Source organism: Cuculus canorus, chromosome 8 (assembly GCF_017976375.1).
Source record: "Cuculus canorus isolate bCucCan1 chromosome 8, bCucCan1.pri, whole genome shotgun sequence".
Classification (NCBI taxonomy): domain Eukaryota; kingdom Metazoa; phylum Chordata; class Aves; order Cuculiformes; family Cuculidae; genus Cuculus; species Cuculus canorus.
Genome location: NC_071408.1, coordinates 14,104,488 through 14,127,600, shown reverse-complemented (window position 1 = coordinate 14,127,600; position 23,113 = coordinate 14,104,488). Strand labels below are relative to the sequence as shown.

Below are 23,113 nucleotides of genomic sequence, written 5' to 3'. Positions count from 1 at the left end.
AACACTATTGTCAATCCAATCCATATGCTGTTGTTAAAAAGTCCTATCACCACCATTACCTTTGGAATATACACAACAGGACAAGAATTATAGTGTCAAACTCAAGAAGATTTTTGAGACAATTAACCCTGACAGTCATTAGCAATTGGTATGATAGACCACAAAACGTCACGTATTGTGAGAGGAATTCCAAATACTCGTCACCTTTAAAACTTATAAATTGCTGTGTCTCAGAGAAAGACAGACAGACTGATTGACCTGTCAACCCAAAACTATCTGTTCCTGCTTCACAGAAAGTCAATCCCATGGATGGAGTATAAGAAACCCCATTGTAACACAAAACTGTGACTGTGTTGGGGGAATGGTTTGGGCATTGCAGGCAGAATCATTACATGCCAAGCAGAGATTTTGGGGATAAACACAGCTTAGCTGTCAAAAAGAGCACCCCAGAGAGTCCACTGTGCAAATAAGTAACACTGAACAGCTACAAAAAGCACTGACAATCAGACACAGTACCCATCTCATCCCACAAGAGATGAACCAGTCCCTCTCCTAATCCAACACTACTGCCTCAATTAGTCCTAAAATGCTCCATGATCCCTTTGTGTTAGATTTTTTTTTAAAAAAAAAGGGCCAGGAGAGCCAGCAGCCACTACAAGACATGTATGAACCTTTTGTAAGCCCTGGCCAATTTAAAAGTGACTTTAGCACGAAATAACGTCACTCTACCCTGAAATGGAAAAAAAAGAAAAAATAGTTTGTGATTGCACTAGATAAAGCTGAACTTTAAATTGTTCTAGGTACCACCCAGAACATACTTATTTACTAGTGACTCTTGCAAAAGAACAGGACTCTAACTTTGACTGCAGTAGGAAGAGCTCATTCCTCTCTGTAGGAGAGTGCCAGCTAACTCAAACATGAATTGTCTTGTGAGAGATGAAGAAGGTCAGAGACAGGAGAGAAAAAGGAGCAGATGGGTGAGTGATGAGGTGTCTTGGCTTTCATTCTATTCATTAATTCTGAGGATGAATGTAGTTAAGGTGAAAGCAATAAGTCCGCATTGCTGAGCCAGCTCTGGCAAGGATTCTTCAAGGAGACACTCTGCAACTATGACTTATTTGAGTGCATGAGAAGTGGGTACCCGTGCATAACAGCTTAATCATCTGCATGCACCACAATTAAACAGAAATGTCATGCAAACAGTGATCTACCCTTGTCATTAACCAGCAGTAGCTCAATTTAGAATATTACAAGGACTCATATTCCTATTTAAGTGCACTTCAAATGCAGCTCTTGACCTCCACCAGAACTCAGACAGTGGCAGCACAGAGAACATGTCAAGCATGCCAAGAGCATTTGTCCTCCAGCAGCAAAAAGCACAGGAATAGCAAGTAGCAGTTCTGGAACCACAAAAATAATGTGCTTCGAGGTTGTTGTAATGCACCACGTGCTTTTTCATTTACAGGTGAATTTATGACAAAATTGCAATGAGTGAGGGTCATCTTGTTGGCATTTCTAATAAAATCATTCTTCAAGACAGCATCTTTGAATTGCTCACCCATTATATCCATATAGTTACTATTTTTAAATACCGATAACAAAGCTAGCACTGCCTTAGGCCATGATAACTTCAGTCAGTCAGGATCTGTGCTACTCCCAGTAGCTAATTTCTGACAGTAAGCTGTCTTTAATATTGGCACAGGAGCTTGCAAATCTTAGAATAAGAAAAAACAGATTTTAATTAAGCCAAATGTAAATATATGTGAATTCAGAAGAAGGAACTGGAACAGCCCTAACTGAAAGACGGTGAAAAGTAACTTGCACAGGGCTAAATTAGGCAAGTGGCAAGCAGCACACAAATTACTTAGCACCCATCTCTCTCACGAGGAGAATAAAGGATGTAAAATAAGAAGGAAGTTAAAAAGCAAAGATTAATTTAATAATTCTTGTAGTGATGGTAGTTGATTGAGTTGCTTCCACGTAAGCATTATTCTTAGTGCCTTTTAGTTAACAGGGTCTGGCTTCTATCTAGAACTTTAGACTAAACATTAAAAAAAAAAGAAAAATCCACAAAAATTCAACACCTAAAGCACTCACATGCAACTAACTATTTCACCAATTATTTGCTAATTCAAATTTAAACTTTCTGAGGGTGGAAGCAGAAGAAAGTACTCCCCCAAAATAGCAAAGTCTCCATGTCACCATCGTCCCATCTCATCCTCTCTGTCTGGAAGGAGAAAGATTTTGCACCATAGACTAAGATGAACCCATTAACTGAGATCTCACCAAGTGTAACACACTGCTTTTAATTAATTTAATTTAATTATCTAAAGAGATGGAGCAGCTCACAAATGGTAGCAATCTCATCCTCAAGCAGAGCAAACATTACTCCTGCCACACTCTTGCATAGCTTTCCACACCATGTCTCAATCTGGCTTAGGCCAAGCCTCTCACTGTTCATCATGAGTGAGAGGGTGTCAAATCAAGTAGAAACACTAAGTTAATACGAGGTCATTACCCCCATAAAAGAATTAAGAAATTCAAGAGCCAGAGACTGTACTTTTATTACCTACGATGGCTTTTGAACCACAGAAATGGCTTCTGTTGCAGGAGAGCCTAGCACACAAATAAGATATGCTCTTATTAAAGTGATATGTCCTAGGCTGACTGACATCTTGTTTTGTTTTGACATTTTACATAAAGTTTACTGAATGGATTATTTTGGAGATACACATTCATCATCTAAATGCTTGTTCAAGCAAATGAGACTCTGACCTCCTTATGACAAGATATCAGCAGAAGTAGCTTAGACACATTTGGTTCAAAAAGCTGTGTCAGACCATTCTGAAATGAAATCTTCTTTCCCTTCAAGGAAAGGAATAATAAACCTGAGGCTAGCATGAATTCTTATTACAGAACAACCCCTACCACTTCCAAGTGACTAACAGACACTGGTTAAAAACATTTCTTCCTATGTTTAATACAAAAACCAATCAGTAGTAATTTGGATTTAAAAGAATGCTGTAGAAATATCCTTTTGCTGCCTTACCCAGTGCAGAATTGTTTACTTCCCTCAAACACAGCCATAACACAAAAGGTTTTAACAAATAATGACAGATAAAGTCATTAGAAAAAGTGGAATTGTTTTCATACTTTGCACTAGAAATTAAAACTGTCTCTCGGGAAAAAATGCCTAAGATGTTTTCTTTGTTTGATTATGCTGTTTCACAGAATCATTTAGGTTGGAAAAGACCTTTGAGATCACAAAGTCCAACTCTTAACCTAACACTGCCAAAGTCCACCACTAAACCATGTCCCTAAGCACCACATCTACACATCTTTTAAATACTTCCAGGGACAGTGACCCAACCACTTTCCTGGGCAGCCTGTTCCAGTGTTTGACAATCCTTTTGGTGAAGTAATATTTCTTAATATCTAATTAAAACCTCCCCTAGCACAACTTGAAGCCATTTCCTCTTGTCCTATCACTTGGGAGAAGAGACCCAATATCACCGCTTGTTTGCTCATAAAATTGTTCGGATGTAATCTCACCTAACACATAGTACAAGATCATCTTTAAAAAACAGAGATTTTGATTACAGGAAATCAAAATAAATTTTGAACACATCCCAATATTTACTCATAGAAGAAGTCTTGGCACACCCAGAAGACTACTGGTCTAGTCCATGTCCTAGTTCAAAATCCCATTTGCTTTGGCAAAAGATCACAGCTTTTGTGCAGTTACTGTGCAGACTCATGCTACTCTCTGTTATTATCACATTCATTAAGTTGTTCACTCTGCCAGTGTTCACTCCTCATCATTTCCAAGTGGGTGCCCTGTCCTGGGGCTAGAAGGCACCTGATGATAAAAGCCCCACAACTGATCCAGAAGGGACTGCATTCCACATTCTACACTAGCCTGAGGATATATTCCTAAGAACATCTTCCCAAAGAAATAGGGTAAATTGCATAATCCCTTGGTCTCAGGGGTTAGATTTTATCTTTCTAAACTCTTCAAAAGCTCTGTGGACTTTATCAAATCATTAATCAAATTTACCTTAGGAAAGAGGGCCTCAGATCTCCTCAGCCTGACTCCATGGAGTGAGCAGTGGCTACAGCAGTAAACTGGACTGATATGTAGCAACTGCTCTTGAAGGTGACATAAGAATCTCCCAAGGAGTGTCTCTGAATTAATTCTTCAGTCCTTTCTCCCTCGCTGCCACACTCCTTACTTTAAATCTGATTACCTTGGCACTCTTGCCAGAATAGTTAACCATCATCCTTCCAGGAAAGTTATATTTTATTTAAGTGTGTTTTTTTGAAGTCAGACATTACCTTTTCTAAAGGGCTTTCTACTCGGGGTATGCTGATCATGGGCATCTGGGCCAGATTATCCATATGAGAATGTTCATGTTCTGGCTGACGTCCTCTGAAGTTATTTACCACACAAACAACCTAGAAAGGATTAGAAGATAAACAGAATAGCTAAGAAACAACTCTTTTTTTGAGCTTTGATTCTGACATCCATAATTAGGCAGAATTGACACCAGCTTTAGTCACAGCTTACAGTAGTAGCACAGAAATGTGAAGTTCATGTTTTACAGAAAATTCTTAATTAATATTTCAGGACAAAAGCTTTTCAACCAATTTACTGCTACATGCATCATCTCAGAACAAAAAAAACCCTCTTATCTAAAAGCAAATCCATTACCAAAGCTGAATAATATTATACCAACTATTAGCAACATTATAAATAGATGTTCATGTGCAGCAGAATATTGCAATAACCTTAAATTCCTATGAAGGGCCTGTACCACCATCTACATTTTGACCAGCAAAGACCTTTTCAAATGGAGGGTGAAAAAGGGAGAATAAGAAGGCAAGGATCATCCCCAACTTTGGACTACATTCTAAGACAGCTCAGGGCAGTAATTGACTCTCACATAGGGATTTGGGAATGTGATACATACCAGTTTGTTGCTGTTTCTACTAATTCAGACACTCAGTGGAGCAGCAAAGCTTGCCTATAGTATTTTCTTCAAAACACAACTAAATTTGATGTCATACTGCTCAAAGGAGGTTGTGCAATATTTAACACAAAATACAAGAAAAAAATTATAGGACAGATTTCTTTTCTGTTCTGTTCTGTTCTCTTCTGTGACTTTAGGGGCACAAATAAAATGCCAGACACCTTGTGTGGAAGGCGTTTGGCAAGCAGGTGCTTTAAAGGAGACCTACAGCTGTCCTCACATTTCTCAGAAGAATGAAAACACCCACCTCAGCCAACCCATGGGAGTTCTTAGCCAAGCAAGGTCTAGAGATCAAGACCTTGAGATCCAGGAATGAAGCTCAAAGGTGTTTTCATGGGGGAAAACAATTCTAAAGTGAATTTAGTACTATTACAAGCTGCCAGGCAGATAACCTCCCAGGCAGTAAACAGCAGTGACTGTTCTATGTCATTGTCTTGCAGTGAAGTTACCAGGGATGGTGATTAACAGATTTGCAGCAGCTTTCTGACACAGACACCAGTCACTGTGAACTGTGACTAACAATTTGGTTTTGGAAAGTTCCAGAAAAGAAAAGCATTAAACAAGGATTTTTTGATACAGAATAACATGGAATTTCAGTGTAAACCTGAATTAACATGAAAGAAATTAAATAGGGTTATTTTAAAGCACGAAAAGAAAAGCTTTTTCTCTTATGGGTGTAGGTACCACTGTACTGATTTTAATACTTTATAAATTAAATCACGACTAGATGTTATTCTGAAGGATACACACTTCCTTTCAATGGGGCTTAATGCAAAAACTGTTGGCTGAAATGTTGCAGTCTGATTTATAGAGAAGTCAAAGTAGAATGACTTCACATTTCTGAGTATGTGTGAATATAAATAAGGAAACAATAAAAACAAAAAAATAACAAACACCTGTTTTGTCATCTGTATGTCTGAAAAGTCAAGGCTACCAATATTTTTTTAAACTATACACTGATCTTTTTTAAACAGAAGTGAGACAGATATACACTTACCAAAAATACTGCTATAGATATTCCAATTACAAATCCTGCTATTACATCTGACCAGTGATTTCGGTACTCTGCTACTCTGTTGATTCCAGTAAGGAAAGCCAAGCACATTAAGCCCAAACACAGAACAGGTTTGACAAGCCTTGTTCCTCTGGCTTTTACTGTGTTGGTAATATACATCTGAAAATTAGAAAGGAAGAAAGTATAAGACTGATGGATATCTCCTATTAATTGGTGAATAAAATCTCTACATTTTTATTCTAACAGACTGTGTATTTGGCCTTTATTTTGATAAAGAAACAAGAAAGAAGAGTGTTAGATAAAGTCATCACAACCTTCTCCTAGGGATATAGAAAAAGAATTAGACAACACAGCAAAATCACATTTTATGTGAAACTGAACAGCCCCCAAAAGAACAGGCAAATTAAACAATTGTGTCTTATTACTCCCGGTCTATGTACTTATTTATACAGAGAAGAGACTGATTTTTCACTGTGCATTGTTGACAATAATAGAAAAACACCTTTACCCTGAAAGGGGCTACATCAAGGCCTTGTTTTTATTAGCAAATGCCTTCGTAATCAAATAGAGATTTGACAAAAAGCCATGAAAATTGAACCAAATACCAGCATCTACTTTTATAAATAATGTGCACTAGTTTCAACCATGCCTGAACCAATACACCCTGTGTACTTCACAGCTGGTCACAGAGGATGTTTAGTACCAATCTCCCTAAGCACAGAAACCTATCTAAACGCAGAAACTTCCATGCATCAAACTCCAAGAAATTAATCTGTCCTGCCTGTAGTCTAACTCTCACTGTGCAATACTACCAAATTAAAAGTACTGCCTGATGACCAAGCAGCTCTTCTGCCCTAAGGGTGCACTAGTGACTAGGTTTCAGCCAGCACCTTGCAAGCTCTGATGGGTCACCGGAAGAAATGAATATCAAATCTTTGAATTCCAGTCTCTTCAACCTTGGCATTAAGGTTGCTTGGAAGTTCTCACCTGAAAAATTATATTACAGCTGACAAGACTTTCAAGAAAAAAAAGTTACATTCTGCAGGTGCAGTTTCTACAATTAAACCACTGAAATCCCTAAAACCTTCATGTTTAGACAGAGTTTAAACTTTTAGATTGAAGAATGCAAATATTTTCTACAGAGTTTCAACACAGATTCTAAGTGTGTAATGCCATTGCTTTGGACTGCAGGAGGAAATCAGTGAATATGCATTAAAGATCTTTTTGGCCAACAAATGGGCAGTCCTTTGGTGGTTTTGGTACAGTTTGAAACTTCAGCTGAACTTACTGAGAAATCAGTCATGAAGTGCTGCAATAACTCAGTCAAGAAGTAGTTTAGGAGGCACGGTTACACTTACAATAAATTAAATGAAAGAAGTAGTGGTCAGCGTCTGTCTGAAAAGAGCAACATCTGAAGGTAATATTGTTTGAAACACTAGAGAAAGATCGATGGTTTACAGGATGAATCAAAGCTTAAACTTAAAAGTCACAGCAGAGTACTGCAATATGCATCTTCATATATCTTACGTGATTAACAGCAAAGTAGTAGAAAGCTTTCAAGTAATGCAGACAGAGCAAAGGTATGAAAATAAACAAAAAAGTTTTGAAGTGCACCTCCAAACCACATTTCTCCTTTCCTTCCTAGAGCAGTTCAGAAACAGCATTTCTTCATATGCTGACTATCCTCTTATCTAAGCTCCTTAAATTTTTGCAGGCTCTCTTCAGCGAGTTACTTACTCTTATCTTGTAGAATGCTTGTAAGATAACTGCAACTATATTGTCCAGCATTTTAGCCCCACTTGTTTTATTCAAGCTGAGAATGCTGAGTTACTCAGTAACCCTCTATTTCAGTGAGTCTCATTGTACTTCTGGATACTACCACCCTTACCCACGTTCATACTACATGTTAGAACATCTGGTGCCAGGAAAAATATTCTAAATACAGCTTGGGTGAAGTTGACACAGGGAAGTTGTCAAGAAGCTATCCTGCATTTATGCTGCATTGTGGCTTGTTAAATCAAAACAACTACTAGGAAGGAAAAATCAACTCATAGAAGAGCGTAGCTTGCTTAAAATAGGTCTCAGTGATGTACTTCAGTTATGTGTAGCACTCATTCATCCCCCAAAAAGATGATGTCAATTTTTATGAAGTCAAAGCACATTATAATACAAATTCTGATCCTGCAGTACTTCAGTCAACCTTGAGCATTTTTAATACATACCTAACCTGAATAACATTCTGCAGAAAGTTCTCATTCTTTTTACAATTAAGCACGTCCTTCAAATCCTTACTCAGACAAAGCACTGAGTGAGCAGAAACAAGTAGACTTATGCTGTGCCCCACAACAGTAATAATGACCTCTATTTCCATCTACCGAATACTTTCCTATTTGTGCAGTCAATAACCAGTCCATTATTCACAATAATCTCAGGGCTCTGCCAGCATAGGTACTATTTCTATTGATTCTATAAAGAACAGACACCACTGATGTTAAGAATAGTATCATATTAAAATCATATATTAAAGAATCAATAGAAACAGGGTAAACTTGTCTTGAAGCAGTGTAGTAAAAGGTCCGTATATTTGAAGAACTCTATATAGCAAATGTAGACTCTTCCAAGGCAGGATTTATAGATGTCCATTTTTTAAACATGACCTCTTGCAGCTCTAGTGTAATGTATTAACACGGTTAGCTTGGTCAAAGATCTGATATGCATTAAGAATAAAATACAATCAAGCAGCTGTTTTCTTCTTGATTCTGGAAGAAAAGCTATAAACCAGCAGAGTTAGTAACTGACAAAGAATAAACAACTTGAAAAGATGACATGATTTTTCTTTTCTTACTTTTCATAAATATTAAATGCTGTATCAACAAAGGAAAATAGCTTGGCGATTTAAAACTTTAGTGAGAATGAATGACAATAGATATTTTTACATGGCTAAAGATATTTACTGAAGAAATGCATATCAGTTCTTTTTAAGAATAGAAATTGGGAAAGGAGGAATCTAATTAAAGAGATCTTTGAAATCAGTCAAGACCAATAGCAGTAAGATTTTGTACATAAGGTCAAGAATTGATACAGTAGGTAGAATTAATTTTGTAGACTGCACATTTTCCTGCGATATCAGATCAGTGGTGAATCTTCTTTTGAAGAACTTCTGCTATTGCTTTTCCTTTTTCCTGAAATAAGATTTAGTAGCAAAAGATATAAAGGTGATAATAGTAAGTAGTCGCTGGCACAGAGTCATACAAGGAGGTGAATGTTATCCAGTCATTCTATATACCAATATTTTCTTGATGTTCAGGAAAACACAAATATTTCACCTTCTGTGTTCAAGATGCTGGAAGCTAAGTCTTTAGAGAACTTCAAAAACTGAAATAAAAACTGAAATAGAAGTTGTTTTGAAAATATCTATTTGAAAGGGTCAAAGTCACCACCATAACCACCAAAGACAAAGCAAGCTGTGAGGTTTCTGACACGACAGTCTCAGGCTATAATATAAGGAATAATCATAGTGTTGGCACTCAGCTTGTACTGGGAAAGCTTTCAGAAGCGTTATGCTGCAAGTCTGACTCATGTGAACTATGTCCTAAATCCAGTGCAAACAAAATTATTCCAAAACATGTAAGAAAAGACAGGAATTGTATGTCAAGTACAGGACAAAGTGGCCTCCTGGGCTACACTGCAAGCTCCTCCTAGTCGTCTTTCAAGTATCTTTAGGCTCACCCACACAAACTTCTATGCACACAGACACACACGTAACAGTTCCCAGAGTCTCATTTTCGTTAGAGCGGAACTAGTAGTGGGGCTGGGTGCACCAGCCAGGAGGGAGGTTAAGTTTCTTAGCGGATTTCAACAGCCTGGGGCCCAGGGATGCAGTGAAGAAGATCCCCTGTGTGCTTGGTGTTTCAGTCTTCCTTAAAGCAGATGGTCTGGGGGACTGACAAAGAGACAGACCAGTCTGTTAGTGGGCAGAGAATAATGACTCATGAAGTGACAAGCAGAGAGAGGAAGGAATCACTGTACAGGCACCTATCTCAGGCAGCAGTCCAAACATAAGTTATCTCATGTTTTGTTTTGCTTTTTTAATGTGCTGTCATTAAAGAATGAATCTTTAACTACACAAGTAATATAAGTAATGTTATTGATGTTCCATCTGAGGAATGTACAACTTTCAATATTCATCATACCTACAAGAAAAGAGATACTCAGAGATCAGAAAGCTGGAAAAGTAGTGGGCTATAATGGATAGTAGTGTATAACCACGTTCAATGTTAAGTTATTATATAATTCTGTTTGACAATCTAAAAGCTCTTCAGCTTTCTTGATTAATCATTGCTGGGTCTGTTTATTACTAGAGCAAGCCACAGTCATTCTCAAATCATCATTTTTGTGTGCTTTTGAAGCCTCCTTCAGCTTTCTCCATAAGTTTTGCAGTACTTACTGAGGACTCTAGACAAAAAATGGTTTCCAGAGTCAGAGGTCTGAGTTGGCAAAAGGAAGAGAAAGCTCTACAAATGCTTACTATTAAGTTTCCCAATATGAGCTCCCCACAGTCATAACTGTAAACAACTGGAGAAGCAAAGAGTACCCTTCAGTGTACCAGGATTGTAAGATACAACTAAATTAAAGCTGATTTAGTCTACAGAGATCATTAACTTGAGAAACTGAGTTGCTATGATGAACTCACTGACAAGAAATACCTAGAGGTCTTTAGATGAATATCTGGATCAAATTATAATGTTATTTTACTATTCAGTCTGAAAATAACTAACAGGCCTGATATATGAAGACCATGATATATGCTGTACAATCAGTATTAAGGGATACTTTTACTTGTATCCAGATATTGAAAAGAAACTCCACTTTCCTAACACTGCCCCTGAAAAACAGCCATAAGAATCCTTTAATTCTTCAATTTCCTAACAAAAATGAACAAAGCAAATTCAATAAGTTGGCTCTGCTACTCCTTTTCCTCCTGAAAACTCCCTAAAGCCTATCAAAGAAAGGTTGCTCATGCCTCCTCTAGCTGCCCATAAAGCAGGAGTGAAACAGGCACTTCAAGACAAAGGACAAGTAAGACAACATCTGCACCTAAAGAATGCATCAAGGACCAACAGTGAACAGAATGTACCCATGTTGCCAGCACCATGGCTCCGATTGCATTGCTGTCTTTCCCAGTGACTTTATAGACACAATAAGCAGTGAAGACGATCTAGCGGAATGCCAGGAGCAAAAATCTTGCAGAAAAGATGGACCTGGGCCCAACAAAAGATCTGCAGACAAGAAAAAATTGTGAGGTCTACCTGCCAACCTGCCTGAGACTGTACTGGAGGCCAGGGGTTCACAGTACAAAGCAACAAAAGCAGCCTATAAACCTAAGGGCCATGTCAATTATCAAGACACTAAACCTGCTTCTCTGTCATCACAAGTTCAAAGCAAGTTGGGAACACACCAAGTCCAAACAACAGGTTGGCTGTCAACTACTCTTGTTCAACGCAATAAGAATAGAACAATGAAAAAGTAAAATTTTATATAACTAATTAAAATTTGTCTTAAGCTCCAACTAGCAATGATCAATCCCATAGGTTTGGAGCACCAAAGGACAATCGTTGTTAGTCACAAGTCTCATACTTAAATCCTTGTGAATAGATTGACTACATCTTCATATATCACTTCAAAATCCTACTAAAAAGAGACTCATGATTTCTCATTTCTGTGTCTCAGTTGTGGAAAAAAACAAGTATGTGCATACTTGGCTGCTTCTAATTGTCCAGGCTGTGTCAGCTTACACATATCATGTGGCTTGTACAATTATATTCTATTTAATAAACTTGCAGTGTTTGCCTTAATACCTATGCTATCAGATATTGGTCCAGCTGAGAAAGGGTGAATTGCAATGCTGATAAGAAGTGAAAGATGTCCAATTTATTAACTCATCTCAAGCAAAACCAAACAAGTAAAAAGATCCAAAAGGAGTGGAGCAGACACCCAAGAAGAAATGCAAGTAGCAGTCAGCTTGGTTGGAGACTGGAATAGATTTATAGTAGTTCATTTTGAAGACCTTGGTACACCAGGAAAAACAAATCCCAAAGTCTGAAGAAGACAGGTAATTAATGCATCCTTGAACTGTCTGTTTGGAGCAGAGTATAGAAAATGCCCAACTATAGTGCTGCCAGTCAGTATTACCATTGCTAAGTCTTTTTTGACGCGTACTAAAAGAAAGCAATGGAGGCAAACACCACAGAGAGGTCTAAATATTAGCAATGCAATTGTTTGAAAAGGACTGTACTTTCAGCAGGAGGGAAATTCAGAGTTACCATAGCAACCACCCACTCTCAAAAGAAGGGAGGGGGAAAAAAGGAAGACTTAAGAACTTCTATGAAAAAAGAAGCTATTGTTAACTAGACAATATGCATAGATGCTAGGTGGTAAGGACATGGCTGCACTTAAGCACAACAAGATAGGGGAATTATTAGATAAATAGGCTTTGTTTTTAAATGGGTGAAATCACACAAGTCTGACATTGTTTAGCTTCACCCCCTCAGAGAGCAAGGACTCTGGATCAGCTTGTCGCCTGTTTATGTCTTTAAGCTGGTTTCATTTTGTGCACAGCTGCCTGAAGTGTCCAAGGAGGATTCTGTAACAATCCCTCCCTTTCTCCCAAATATTTCTGTTAACCAAAAAGAGAGCACATTTTGTATCAGAGATTATATGATCATGAAATACTAGCTGAGTAATATATGAAGGTCTTTATGTCCATGCCCTCAATAACTGTTGTACCATGGCTCATACAAAGACTAGGCTACTGTTTAAGTCTTCTATTCCAGTGAACAGTGATGAGAAAGTTGTTATTCAAAGCCAACTATCCTGATAAACATCATGACAGTCTAAGGACGTGACCCCAAGTACTGGAACGTTGCATTTCTTTCCATGGTGTGTAATAAACAATCTCTTTAGCTGCAACTATGCAACAGGCTTAAAAAAAACTCCACAAAACAAAAAACTTGCCAAGGTTGCATCAAGGCCCTAAACTGGCAGGACACCAGTTAATTCAGAAATCCTGAGGACAGTCTAGAGCACTCTAGTTAAATAATGACAGTGTCATGCCCTGTGCAGTGACACAGTAATGACATAGGATATAATAATTTCTGCAGTTACTGGAAGATCAAAAAGTCATGAAACAGATCACAGCAGTTTAAATTTTTTATGTTGCTAACTGTATATTGACCACAGATGAGAAAGTCTGCAAAAAGTACCCTGGCTCATGTCAAAAGTCACTGATACTAGGTATTTCACCTTACTAATGTCTACTTTTTGCTTCTAAAATGTATTAATAATATTTTCCTTCCTGCTTTCCAGTAGCTGAACAGCTAGTTTCCTTTGGTTACTGTGACTCATGGCAACAGTGGAAATCCAGCTTTACAGATGGATGAGAAAAATAGGAGCAATTAAAACAAAGAATGCTGAATATTTTCTAAAACAGCTTGTGCCAAATTTAGAGGTATGTTTCAGTGAAGCAACGCCTTAGACATCTCCCCAAATAAAGACAACACTATCAGGAATCTTACACTTGCCTTACGTTAGAACAGAATTTTATTGCTCATCTCTTATTTGCAGATTACACTTGCCTGCACTAACTGATGATCCACATCTCTTAAACAGAAATTGCTCACAAGGAACTTTCACAAAATGTTACTGTCAGTACTGCAGATTTTAGGCAACTGGTTCTAAAACCATACTCAGAAGCACGGAGCTGGCACACTGCCTGTGGATGGGGTTGGGATCTTTGCCACATTGGCAAGTACCAGTTTCCAGATCAGTCAGGAATTAAAAGTCAGCTTATTAAATATATGCTCAAAAGCAACACACACTCACACACGTGTGCATATGCAGACATACATTCATACACACAGGTCCAGGCAGACCACTGTCCAAATACTAAAGGAATTTAAGGGATGACTCCTGCAATGACCACAGAGGTACACACAGAGACACACACGCTGGTTCAGTTTCCCACTGACACTATGAGGGCAGTCCCAGGACCATCCAAAGGGCTACAAAGGCCTGTGATTATCAGCACAGGTCAGGTAAGAGATTCCCATTGGCATGTGCCGAGGGCAACTTTACTAAGATGATGTGCTTCTGCCTAAGACTAGGCTCCAAAGTAAGCCAGGGAATACTGCACAAAGTTACTTGAGTGAGATTCATTAGTGGCTCTGCCTCTCACCTGCTTCCCCGCACTCCTCAATAGACCCTAGAACAGCTCGGATGCCATGCAGCAAACATTAGCTTTTATCTCAGCCCTTCTCATCACTCCCAGTATCAGAGAGGAGAGACGGAAGAAGGGCTGGGTTGGCTTGTAGCCCACTTCATTGCAAATTAAGAGCCAAACTGACTTTGCATGAGCACTGAGGTACCTATAAATACCAATTCTGGTACCTAGAGACATGCACAGATCTTGGGAAACCTGCAGACAGACACATACGCTTCACTCCACCAAAGAATATGGCCATATGCAATTCTACTAATCTATACTGGGTTAAAATATGGAAAGGAACCACTACCAGTCACAGGCAAGCCATACCCTTGTTCATTACCACCCAACATAGACTCCTCACACATTCTCTGGAAACCAGGAAAAAGTAAACCAAGAACCTGGTTATCTTAAATCTATAACCCTTGTTGGACAACTTGCCTGCTCTCAGCATTGCCTTAGCTTTCAAGCCTCAGAGAATCACTACATCTGTTATTATCAGAATTATGTCCAATGAATCAAACTCTCAAAGGCCTCACAGTCACAGGTTTTTATATATAAAATCAACAAGCAGTTGTTTTGTGTTCTCCCCATTCCTCCCACCTCCCCTCACAGTGTGAGCTATTTGCTGTCAAAAATACAGTGTCATTAAATGGTACAATATACTTACAGCCAGATACATAGCTGCATATACACTTAGTGCTGCTTCTTTGGATGGGAATGTCTTTCTGGCTTTCATGATAAGGTCTGGATTTCCAGTACAGGCATGTACACTACTGATGAACTGCGTATACTGTTTACATCCAAGTGCTGTATAGTTGGGCTTACAAAGTGCAAGAAAATGTGGTGCAAGATTCCCTGTTACTACTTGTCCAGCATTTACAAAGATGTCCGTAGCGAACAGTCCAAATGCGTAAATTCCTAAAAAGGGAAACAAAGAGTTAAATTTCCTGACAATTTCACTCCAGTGCAACATATGATAGTATTTAGCATAGTAACACATTAGCTCCTTCCATTTAAGAACAAGAAAAATCCTCAAGTGTATTGTACCCTAGAGATGCTGGCTCATGTTGGAGATAGTACTTTCCTATACAACCACAGCAGCAACATACTTGCACATCTGATCTCTCTCCATCCTCCAGAGGAGTACAAGCCTGATTTCCTAAGCCCCTAGTCATGAATCTCCACTGTTCAGGGTAGTTAGCTATACTGGTACCTAACTTTTGCCCATGTTCACTAAACAGAAGTGACAAAGGCAAATTCTTCACCCTGTAAATCTGCTTGAGAACCAAGGAATTCAGGCCCTGATGGAGAAGTAACTTGAAAAGTCATTGTAACACACACTGGACAAACCACTCCTTTCCCCTTGCATCTGTAAGGAAATTGAAATACTTAATAATTCAATATTGCAACGCCTGAGTTGCCTTCATCTGCCTTCTACTGGGTGCATCTCTATGCATGGCATATTAATCACGATATTAACAGTGAGCTGAAGATCTACATATTTGAAGATCTACTTATGCTAAGGAGTTTTTTTTAGCAGGTATATCAGCAAAGTATAAAGCATTCCGTTCACCAGAATGGAAATGCATGTATTTGATTACTTAAAAGAAAACAGTTTTCCACTATTCCAAGGACCCTTTCTATCCTTTTGGAAGCAGAAAGTGAGCTCTGGAAGGAAATGCAAACATAACACCCTGTCTGGGAGGCAAAGCCAGCAGGTGTATGTTCAAATTCCACCTGAGCTACAGATTTCCTCCCGTATTTCCACAGGCAAATCACCTTACCTTTCCTATATTTCAATTTACTGTGAACATAGTCTGAGTTCTGGCAATTCCAGCTTCATGGGGCACCATGAAAACATTAACGGATGCATACCACAGCAGACAATCCCAAAGAAACATGTGCATTTCTCAAGGTCAGTTTTTTTCCTCAGCAAAGCTAAAGGACCAACGATGATCCTGCCAGGTCAGCAATGCCCCACTGATGTTAATTTACTCTGAAGAGCTAGACACTGGTGAGCAGTGGATTGTGCCTGACTGAGTCGCTGCACAGAAGAGCTCTTTCAGCAAACCCTGAGGGTGAGAATTGCCCCAGTAAGGGTGGCTACATCGCTTTGTGTGAGCATAAAGGGTAGGGAATGCCTCATCTGGTAGAACAGTGTGGAGATCATTGTTCATCTCTTCCCTCCCTCCCAGTTTATTTTTACTTTGAGCAAGGAGGGCCCACCAAGGAAACACAAACACTGATTACATGCAGAGCAATTGGACAAGGAGGAGCTTTTCATCATCACTCCCCACCTCCTCTGGACCTATGCAAGCCAGTCTCATTCTTAATGACCTTTACCACTCCAGTGTGACAGTGAGCAACTGGGCTCAGAAGGCAGGCATGGCTGTCACACAAACACTACAAATACAGGCACAGCTGCACGTCTCCTCCCTTCCCCCTGCAACTGGGGCACACAGGAGGATTATCTGGCCCGAGGCTTCATTCCTCCAGATGTTTCTCTTAGATACAACCATGAGTGAGAAAAAAACCAACACGACTGAGCCCACTACGGCATCCCTGCACATATTAAAAAGTAGCATCTATGAATATTCAATAGACATTTTGAATGGTGGTACTTCTCCCTCCAAACACACGTACAATGAACTAAGCAGAAAAAATGACATCTCATGTCTACTAAAGTCAAAGGGGGAGTTAAATGAGACTTCAGTGGAACATGTATTTTGTACAGTTTTCTACTAGAAACTATCATACATTCTCCAGGCTAAGTACCCAAACTCATCTTGGCTTCAAACACACAGTCATATCACAATGTCTTCAACTTTGGCTGCTATATGTGTCCATAACCCAAAGAAAACTATTAGCTATAGATATGGCACAAGGATATCTCTCCACTTCACCGTAATTCAGGTTTGCTGCTTGTTTTTCCCACTTGTGGTCCCAATTTTTCCTATTTTTACTGCTGTTCCTGCAACTACTCTTTTTTATCCAGACTTCCAAGAAGCTTCACTTGCTACCCAAAAGGAGAGAACTCACTGCAGTCGAGTTAATACTACACAGGTACTGTTGTATAGTTATCTGACTGCTTTTCCCAAGCCAAGATTAAGTCATAATTAATCACTCTCACCGTTCAGAAAATGAAAGCATTAATTTTGCTCGTACCAAGGAATCTGATGGTCCTGCGCACCAGTGGATTTATATAACAACAGTCTCCAGTTAATATTGTTTTTTCTTGGTTTTCAAAATCCTTTGTAGCTAACTGTAGACAAAACACTGCAGTTTCTCCAACGATAATCTTAGGGAAGGAGAAAAAAGGGGAGAGAAATGGCACATCAGATTACAGCAAGTAAAATACACTAATATTTACAGTGGTGGCTATCTCACCTTAATGAAATAAGACCAAACCAAGTATAAAAGACAACGAGTGAACCAAGTTCTATATGTCAATCTTCTTATGATGGAAATATGTCTTATGGCTTGCTTTACTTCATCTGCATTAAAAGAGAATAAATTTCTATAACCAGGACTTGGAATTGACATAACATAACCTAGTTTTCAGGACGAAGGGAAAGAGAAAGGAAGCTATGAGTTCAAGAACAACAGATCGTATAACGCACAAGATGTGGTCTAAAGCAGCTTTCCTTGGCACTCAGCACTTCACAGGGTTAGCTCAAAATTTCAGATCACGGTAGAGGAGGGGAAAAAAAAAATTACAAAAAAAAATAAATAAAAATCACAACAGAGGTTCTGTTCACATCAGAGGATTCATTTGCTAAGAGGTACTTAACAGAGTTTGATTCATCTTTGCCATGTAATTTTATTAAGTCCAGCTTTAGCTCTGTTCCTCATGCTTGAACAAAATGTCACCACTGATATCTGAGCATTAAGCATGGCTTGTTTCACATTCAGCACACCAAAATGAATAAAGTTCTCATGTCGATAGATCATTCACATTACGTTTGGTGAAAAAATAATTAAAAAAAAATCACAAAGACCCACAAAAAATATAGATTTTGGATGTAAAATATCTCCTCAAAGATATGACCTTTAATTTACTCATGACATCTACGGTATTGAGACATAATAGCCAATGCCAAGCCTTAAGGGTGTATCTATTTAAACCCACTATACTGAAGCTCTAGGGCAGGTAGCACAGGTATGATCAAAAAAGAGCAATGCAGAAAAGTCCAATATTGACCACTGTAGTCCTGGGACTTAAAGATAAGCCTTTTTCCACTCTCCTACATGAAAAGCAGTAAAGCCTCTTGAAAGGTACACTGCACTTTGATAAACAGGAATGAAGAACTGCAAACTGAAGTCAGCAAACTACACAAATACAAGAAATAATGCCATCAAATGTGATTCATTGTCTAGGTTTTTCTAAACCTTTGACCTAACAGGAAGCTATGAACCTTTTCACATATCACAATAGGTCAGAACTGTTCTACACACAGCACTGGTTACAACAACAAGAAAAGATTAGGCATAAGGAGAAAATTCTTCACAATTAGCGTGTTGAGGCACTTGAACAGGTTTTCCAGGAAGCTGTGGATGCCCCATCCCTGGAAGTGTTCAAGGCCAAGTTGGATAGGGTCTTGGGCAGCCTCATCTAGTGGGAGGTGTCCCTGCCCATGGCAGGGGGGTTGGAATCAGATGATCTTTACGGTCCCTTCCAACTCAAACCATTCTATGATTCTATGAAAAAAACACAGGTGGTGGTTCACAAGCACAGCTGTCAACCGGATGAATGCAATTAATGATCTTAGTTACATGTAGATCTACACAGATGGCTTTGAGCTAAATGGTGACACATAGAGGAGGAAAGCACTTCTTATAAATAATGTGGCACAAATTACAAAAATAACAGTGGTGGCAAGCGTGTGAAAAGCAAAATTCCGTTTGTCGTAGAGTCATCATCTACTATTTTAGACTGGCTTCAGATCCTAGTGAAATTTTTAGATAAAACAGAAATTTCAATACCTGAACTAACAAGCATCCTCTCTTTATTTTGATGCAACCAAATTTTCAGCATACTGAGGTCAATTACTTCATCTATAACTAATAAATGACTGTTACACATATGAAATGTAACTCAACCTTGAATTCATGGTCATCAAAATTATGACAATGATAAAGAGAATTGAGCCCAATGACCCCTAGAGCTCTCATGAGAAAAAACAAACAAACCCACAGTTTTAATATGATTCATAAAGGTGGGAACTGAAACACCAAGATTTTTACAGTGAGTCACAGTAACTACCCTTTTTCCTCTGGAATAATGAAATGCCAAGGACTAAGCAACCTAAACATACTCAGATTCTGCATTTAACTGGGTTTTTTTTGGATTTTTCGGGGGTTGTTTTTTTTTTTTTTTCAAACTCTGTAAATTCCAGTAAAATTATTGCAGATTTCCAGACTTGAGGAAAAAAGTAGAATCCAGCACAAGGGAAGCACCTTTGATATACAACACTCAACGTCTTGCAAGAACACAAAGAGAAAGTGGGCCAGCAAGTTCAACTCTCCAGCTCTGAGCAGATTCTGCTGATCCAGGAATACAAGTTCTTCCTTTTGGTTGGTAGAGAAGCTGGATTTAGCAAATGGGAAAATTGCTCATTCAGTTACAGGAAAGAAGATCTTCACTTCCAGCAATCTGTCTTCATCAGCTGCATCAAGGTCCTTGCTGCTGGCAACAATTTTCCCTTGTTAAATTTTTCCTTCTTTGGTGGTGACTGGCTTGAAGAATACAGTCTCCTTCAAGAACAGCGGGGGAGCATTGAAGTTCTTAGTTGAAAAATAATCTTAATGTGAGTATGTAGGTGAAAGGGTCAGAATGATGCAGAACTCGGCTAAAGACAAAACTTTTGCTACACTAGGCTACTGCTCTACCCTCGCAAGTATTCAGACTGGGATATGCCACTGGGCACAACAGGCATTCATCTCCATGCTTCTGCGGCTTTACTTTGATAGAATCCTTCTGGAATTTGGCAATAAATAAAGGTTCTGTATTTTTCTGTACTGACAGCTTAGCTAAAGCTGTTCTCCTTCCTCCATGCTTCAGCACAAGCACTGCTCATCTTAGTAATCAGCCTACTGATGTTTCACAAATGGAAGGAAAATCTTTTTCAATCTCTCTAAGTCCCATGAGAGATTCTGTTTCCCAGCACAATTCCTTCCCCTTCTTCTCTCTGGCACACCAGCAATACTCAGCTCTCCAGGGCAGCGGAACAGGAAGGTGATCTCTCTCTTGCTCTTTACCATGATTTGCATACCTGGTATATTCAAAGAAGGAAAAATTTCTGTATTCCCTTTGGCACAGGAGGATTGCCATTACCCCTTCCACCCCATAAGCAAGAGGCAACCAGTCAACAAATCACATTTAATGTAACAGAATTAGTTGTGTACTTTTTGGCTAAGTCTTGGGGCAAAAAATTTTTGGAACATTCCAAAATTGACAGTAGAGAACTGCAGTGGAGAATCTGAAAGCTCTGACAACATAAACTTTTAGACACACCTACCCTATTCTAGGGATAGAAATATAATTCACAATGAAAAAAAGCAAGGATATTAGAAGTATCTGTTACCTTCTTCTATCAACATCCTTCTCTCTAAACTGGAGAGATATGGATTTGATGGGTGGACAAGGAATTGATCGGATGGTCTCACTCAAAGAGTAGTGGTCAAAGACTCGATGTCCAGATGGAGATTCATGACAAGTGGTGTCCCTCAGGGGTCCGTACTGGGACCAGTGCTGTTTACTATCTTCCTCAACGATAAAGGCAGAGTACCCTCAGCAAGTTTGTGGATAACACCAAGGTGAGTGGTGCAATTGTCACACCAGAAGGATGGGATGTCATCCAGAGGAACCTGGACAAGCTGGAGAAGTGGGCCTGTGTGAAACTCATGAGGTTCAATAAGGCCAAGGACAAGGTCCTACACCCAGATCGGTGCAATCCACAGTTTCAATACAGGATGGGCGATGATGTGGTTGAGAGCATCCCTGCGGAGGAAGACTTGGAGGCACTCATGGATGAGAAGCTTGATATGAGCTGCCAATGTGCCCACGCAGCCCAGATGCCAACCATATCCTGTGCTGCATCAAGAGAAGTGTGGCCAGCAGCTCAAGGAAGGTGATTCTGCCCCTCTGCTCTCGTGAGAGCCCTCCTGGATTATTGTGACCAGTTCTGGAATCCCCAATATAAGAAGGATATGGAATGCTTGGAACAGGTCCAGAGGAGGGCTACAAAGATGATCAGATGAGTGGAAAAGCTCTGCTATGAGAGCAGGCTGAGAGAAGGCTCCAGCAAGACCTTATAACACTTTCCAGAACCTGAAAGAGGCTACAAGAAAGCTGGGGAGGAAATTTTTACAAAGGCATCTAATGATAGGACAAGGGGCAATGGCTTTAAGTTGGAAGGAGGAAGATTTAGATTAGACATTGGGAAGAAATTCTTCATGATGGAGGTGTTGAGGCACTGGCACAGGTTGCCCAAGGAAGCTGTGGCTGCCCCATCCCTGGAGGTGTTCAAGGCCAGATTGGATGAGGCCTTGGGCAGCCTGATCTGTGGGAGGTGTCCCTGCCCATGGCAGGGGGGTTGGGACTGGATGATCTTTAAGGTCCCTTCTAACCCAAACCATTCTATGATTCTAACAGGGTTACACCATTCAGATGTCTTAAGAATGATTCATAACACTATTATTAGCTCACAGATATTTAACAGCTGTTAAAAGCAGAGGCCATCCTTCCCTAAGGCTGAGAACACCTTTGACACACAGCTACAGCATGTAAAGTATAGGGAAAAGAACAATTTTCACCTGAAGTGAAATACAGGCTTTTCAGTATTCTAAAGAATATATACATATAAAAATAATTTTCATAGTCCTTAGCTAAAAATGCAGCACACACAACCATTACAAGGAGGAGCAAGACACAAATGATTGCCTTATGGGCATCAGCCTAAGCTCTGACAGGCAGCAGTCAGGTCCTTGTTCTACTACAGCTTCACTATGTAACCACAGGGAAGGCCCTTAGTTCTGCTTCATGATACAGACTGTAACAAGAATAATAAAAAAAATCACCCTATGTAAAGATATTTAATATTAAACACATAGTTCATAAATAGTATTTTTTTTTTCCTGGAAGCATGGAAAAGAAACACTAACCAAGCAAAATCTAAATTACAGGAAAAGTTCTTGTAACAATCTCCATGGCAATTGCATCCTGTCTGCAATGCGACAACCCATCCAACAGCCAGGAACAGAGTTTGCCAGCGGTGAGATCTAAAATTAATACTACTTCTTGTTTCAATTCTTAGTTCCCAATTAATTTGTTAGCTGATTGATTTTCATGGTGTTCTTGTACTAAAGACATATTTACTGCCAGCCCCCCAGCCTCCCCTCCCACCCCTTCCCATCTTTTCTGCACAGGATACTTACAATATTTAACACACATTCCCTACACTGATTCCTTCCTCTAAATAAGATCTTTTTCTTCCCGTATTAGTCATTTTTCTGAATCCAGGCAAGCTGTTCCTAGTTTTAGCACTGCATGTGAATTTAGAAATCTAATTTGTCCTTCCTAAAATCATCCATCCAGCATATTCTTAACTTGATTCTAAATTCTGAGCTCTTTTTTAACTTGAAATGTCAAACCTGACTCATTCCAAGTATTAGGGCTAGAACAGCTCTGACCTTGTTGATTTTCCAGTAAACTGAGTCCATAAACAAACTTCTCCTAGTGTCACCTACGGTTTACAACAGCCAGCACCTGTGTAAATAAATGACCTTAAATCTCCACTCCTCAAA

General features: G+C 39.2%; 1 protein-coding gene across 5 annotated transcripts in view; it reads right to left on the bottom strand.

Annotated features, from left to right (window-relative positions):
- Positions 1 to 23,113, bottom strand: part of PLPPR5 (phospholipid phosphatase related 5) — a 110,218-nt gene that overhangs the window by 46,663 nt on the left and 40,442 nt on the right. For 4 of the 5 annotated variants that reach the window (XM_054072376.1, XM_054072378.1, XM_054072379.1 and 1 more), the window contains 4 exons: positions 17,474 to 17,606; positions 14,976 to 15,226; positions 6,028 to 6,204; positions 4,336 to 4,455 (listed from right to left, as the gene is read on the bottom strand). In XM_054072376.1, coding sequence (XP_053928351.1) covers positions 4,336 to 4,455; positions 6,028 to 6,204; positions 14,976 to 15,226; positions 17,474 to 17,606 — 681 coding nt within the window. Of the gene's footprint in view, positions 1 to 4,335; positions 4,456 to 6,027; positions 6,205 to 14,975; positions 15,227 to 17,473; positions 17,607 to 17,695; positions 17,867 to 23,113 lie in introns of those variants that run through there. The other variant, XM_054072377.1, reaches the window with a different exon arrangement.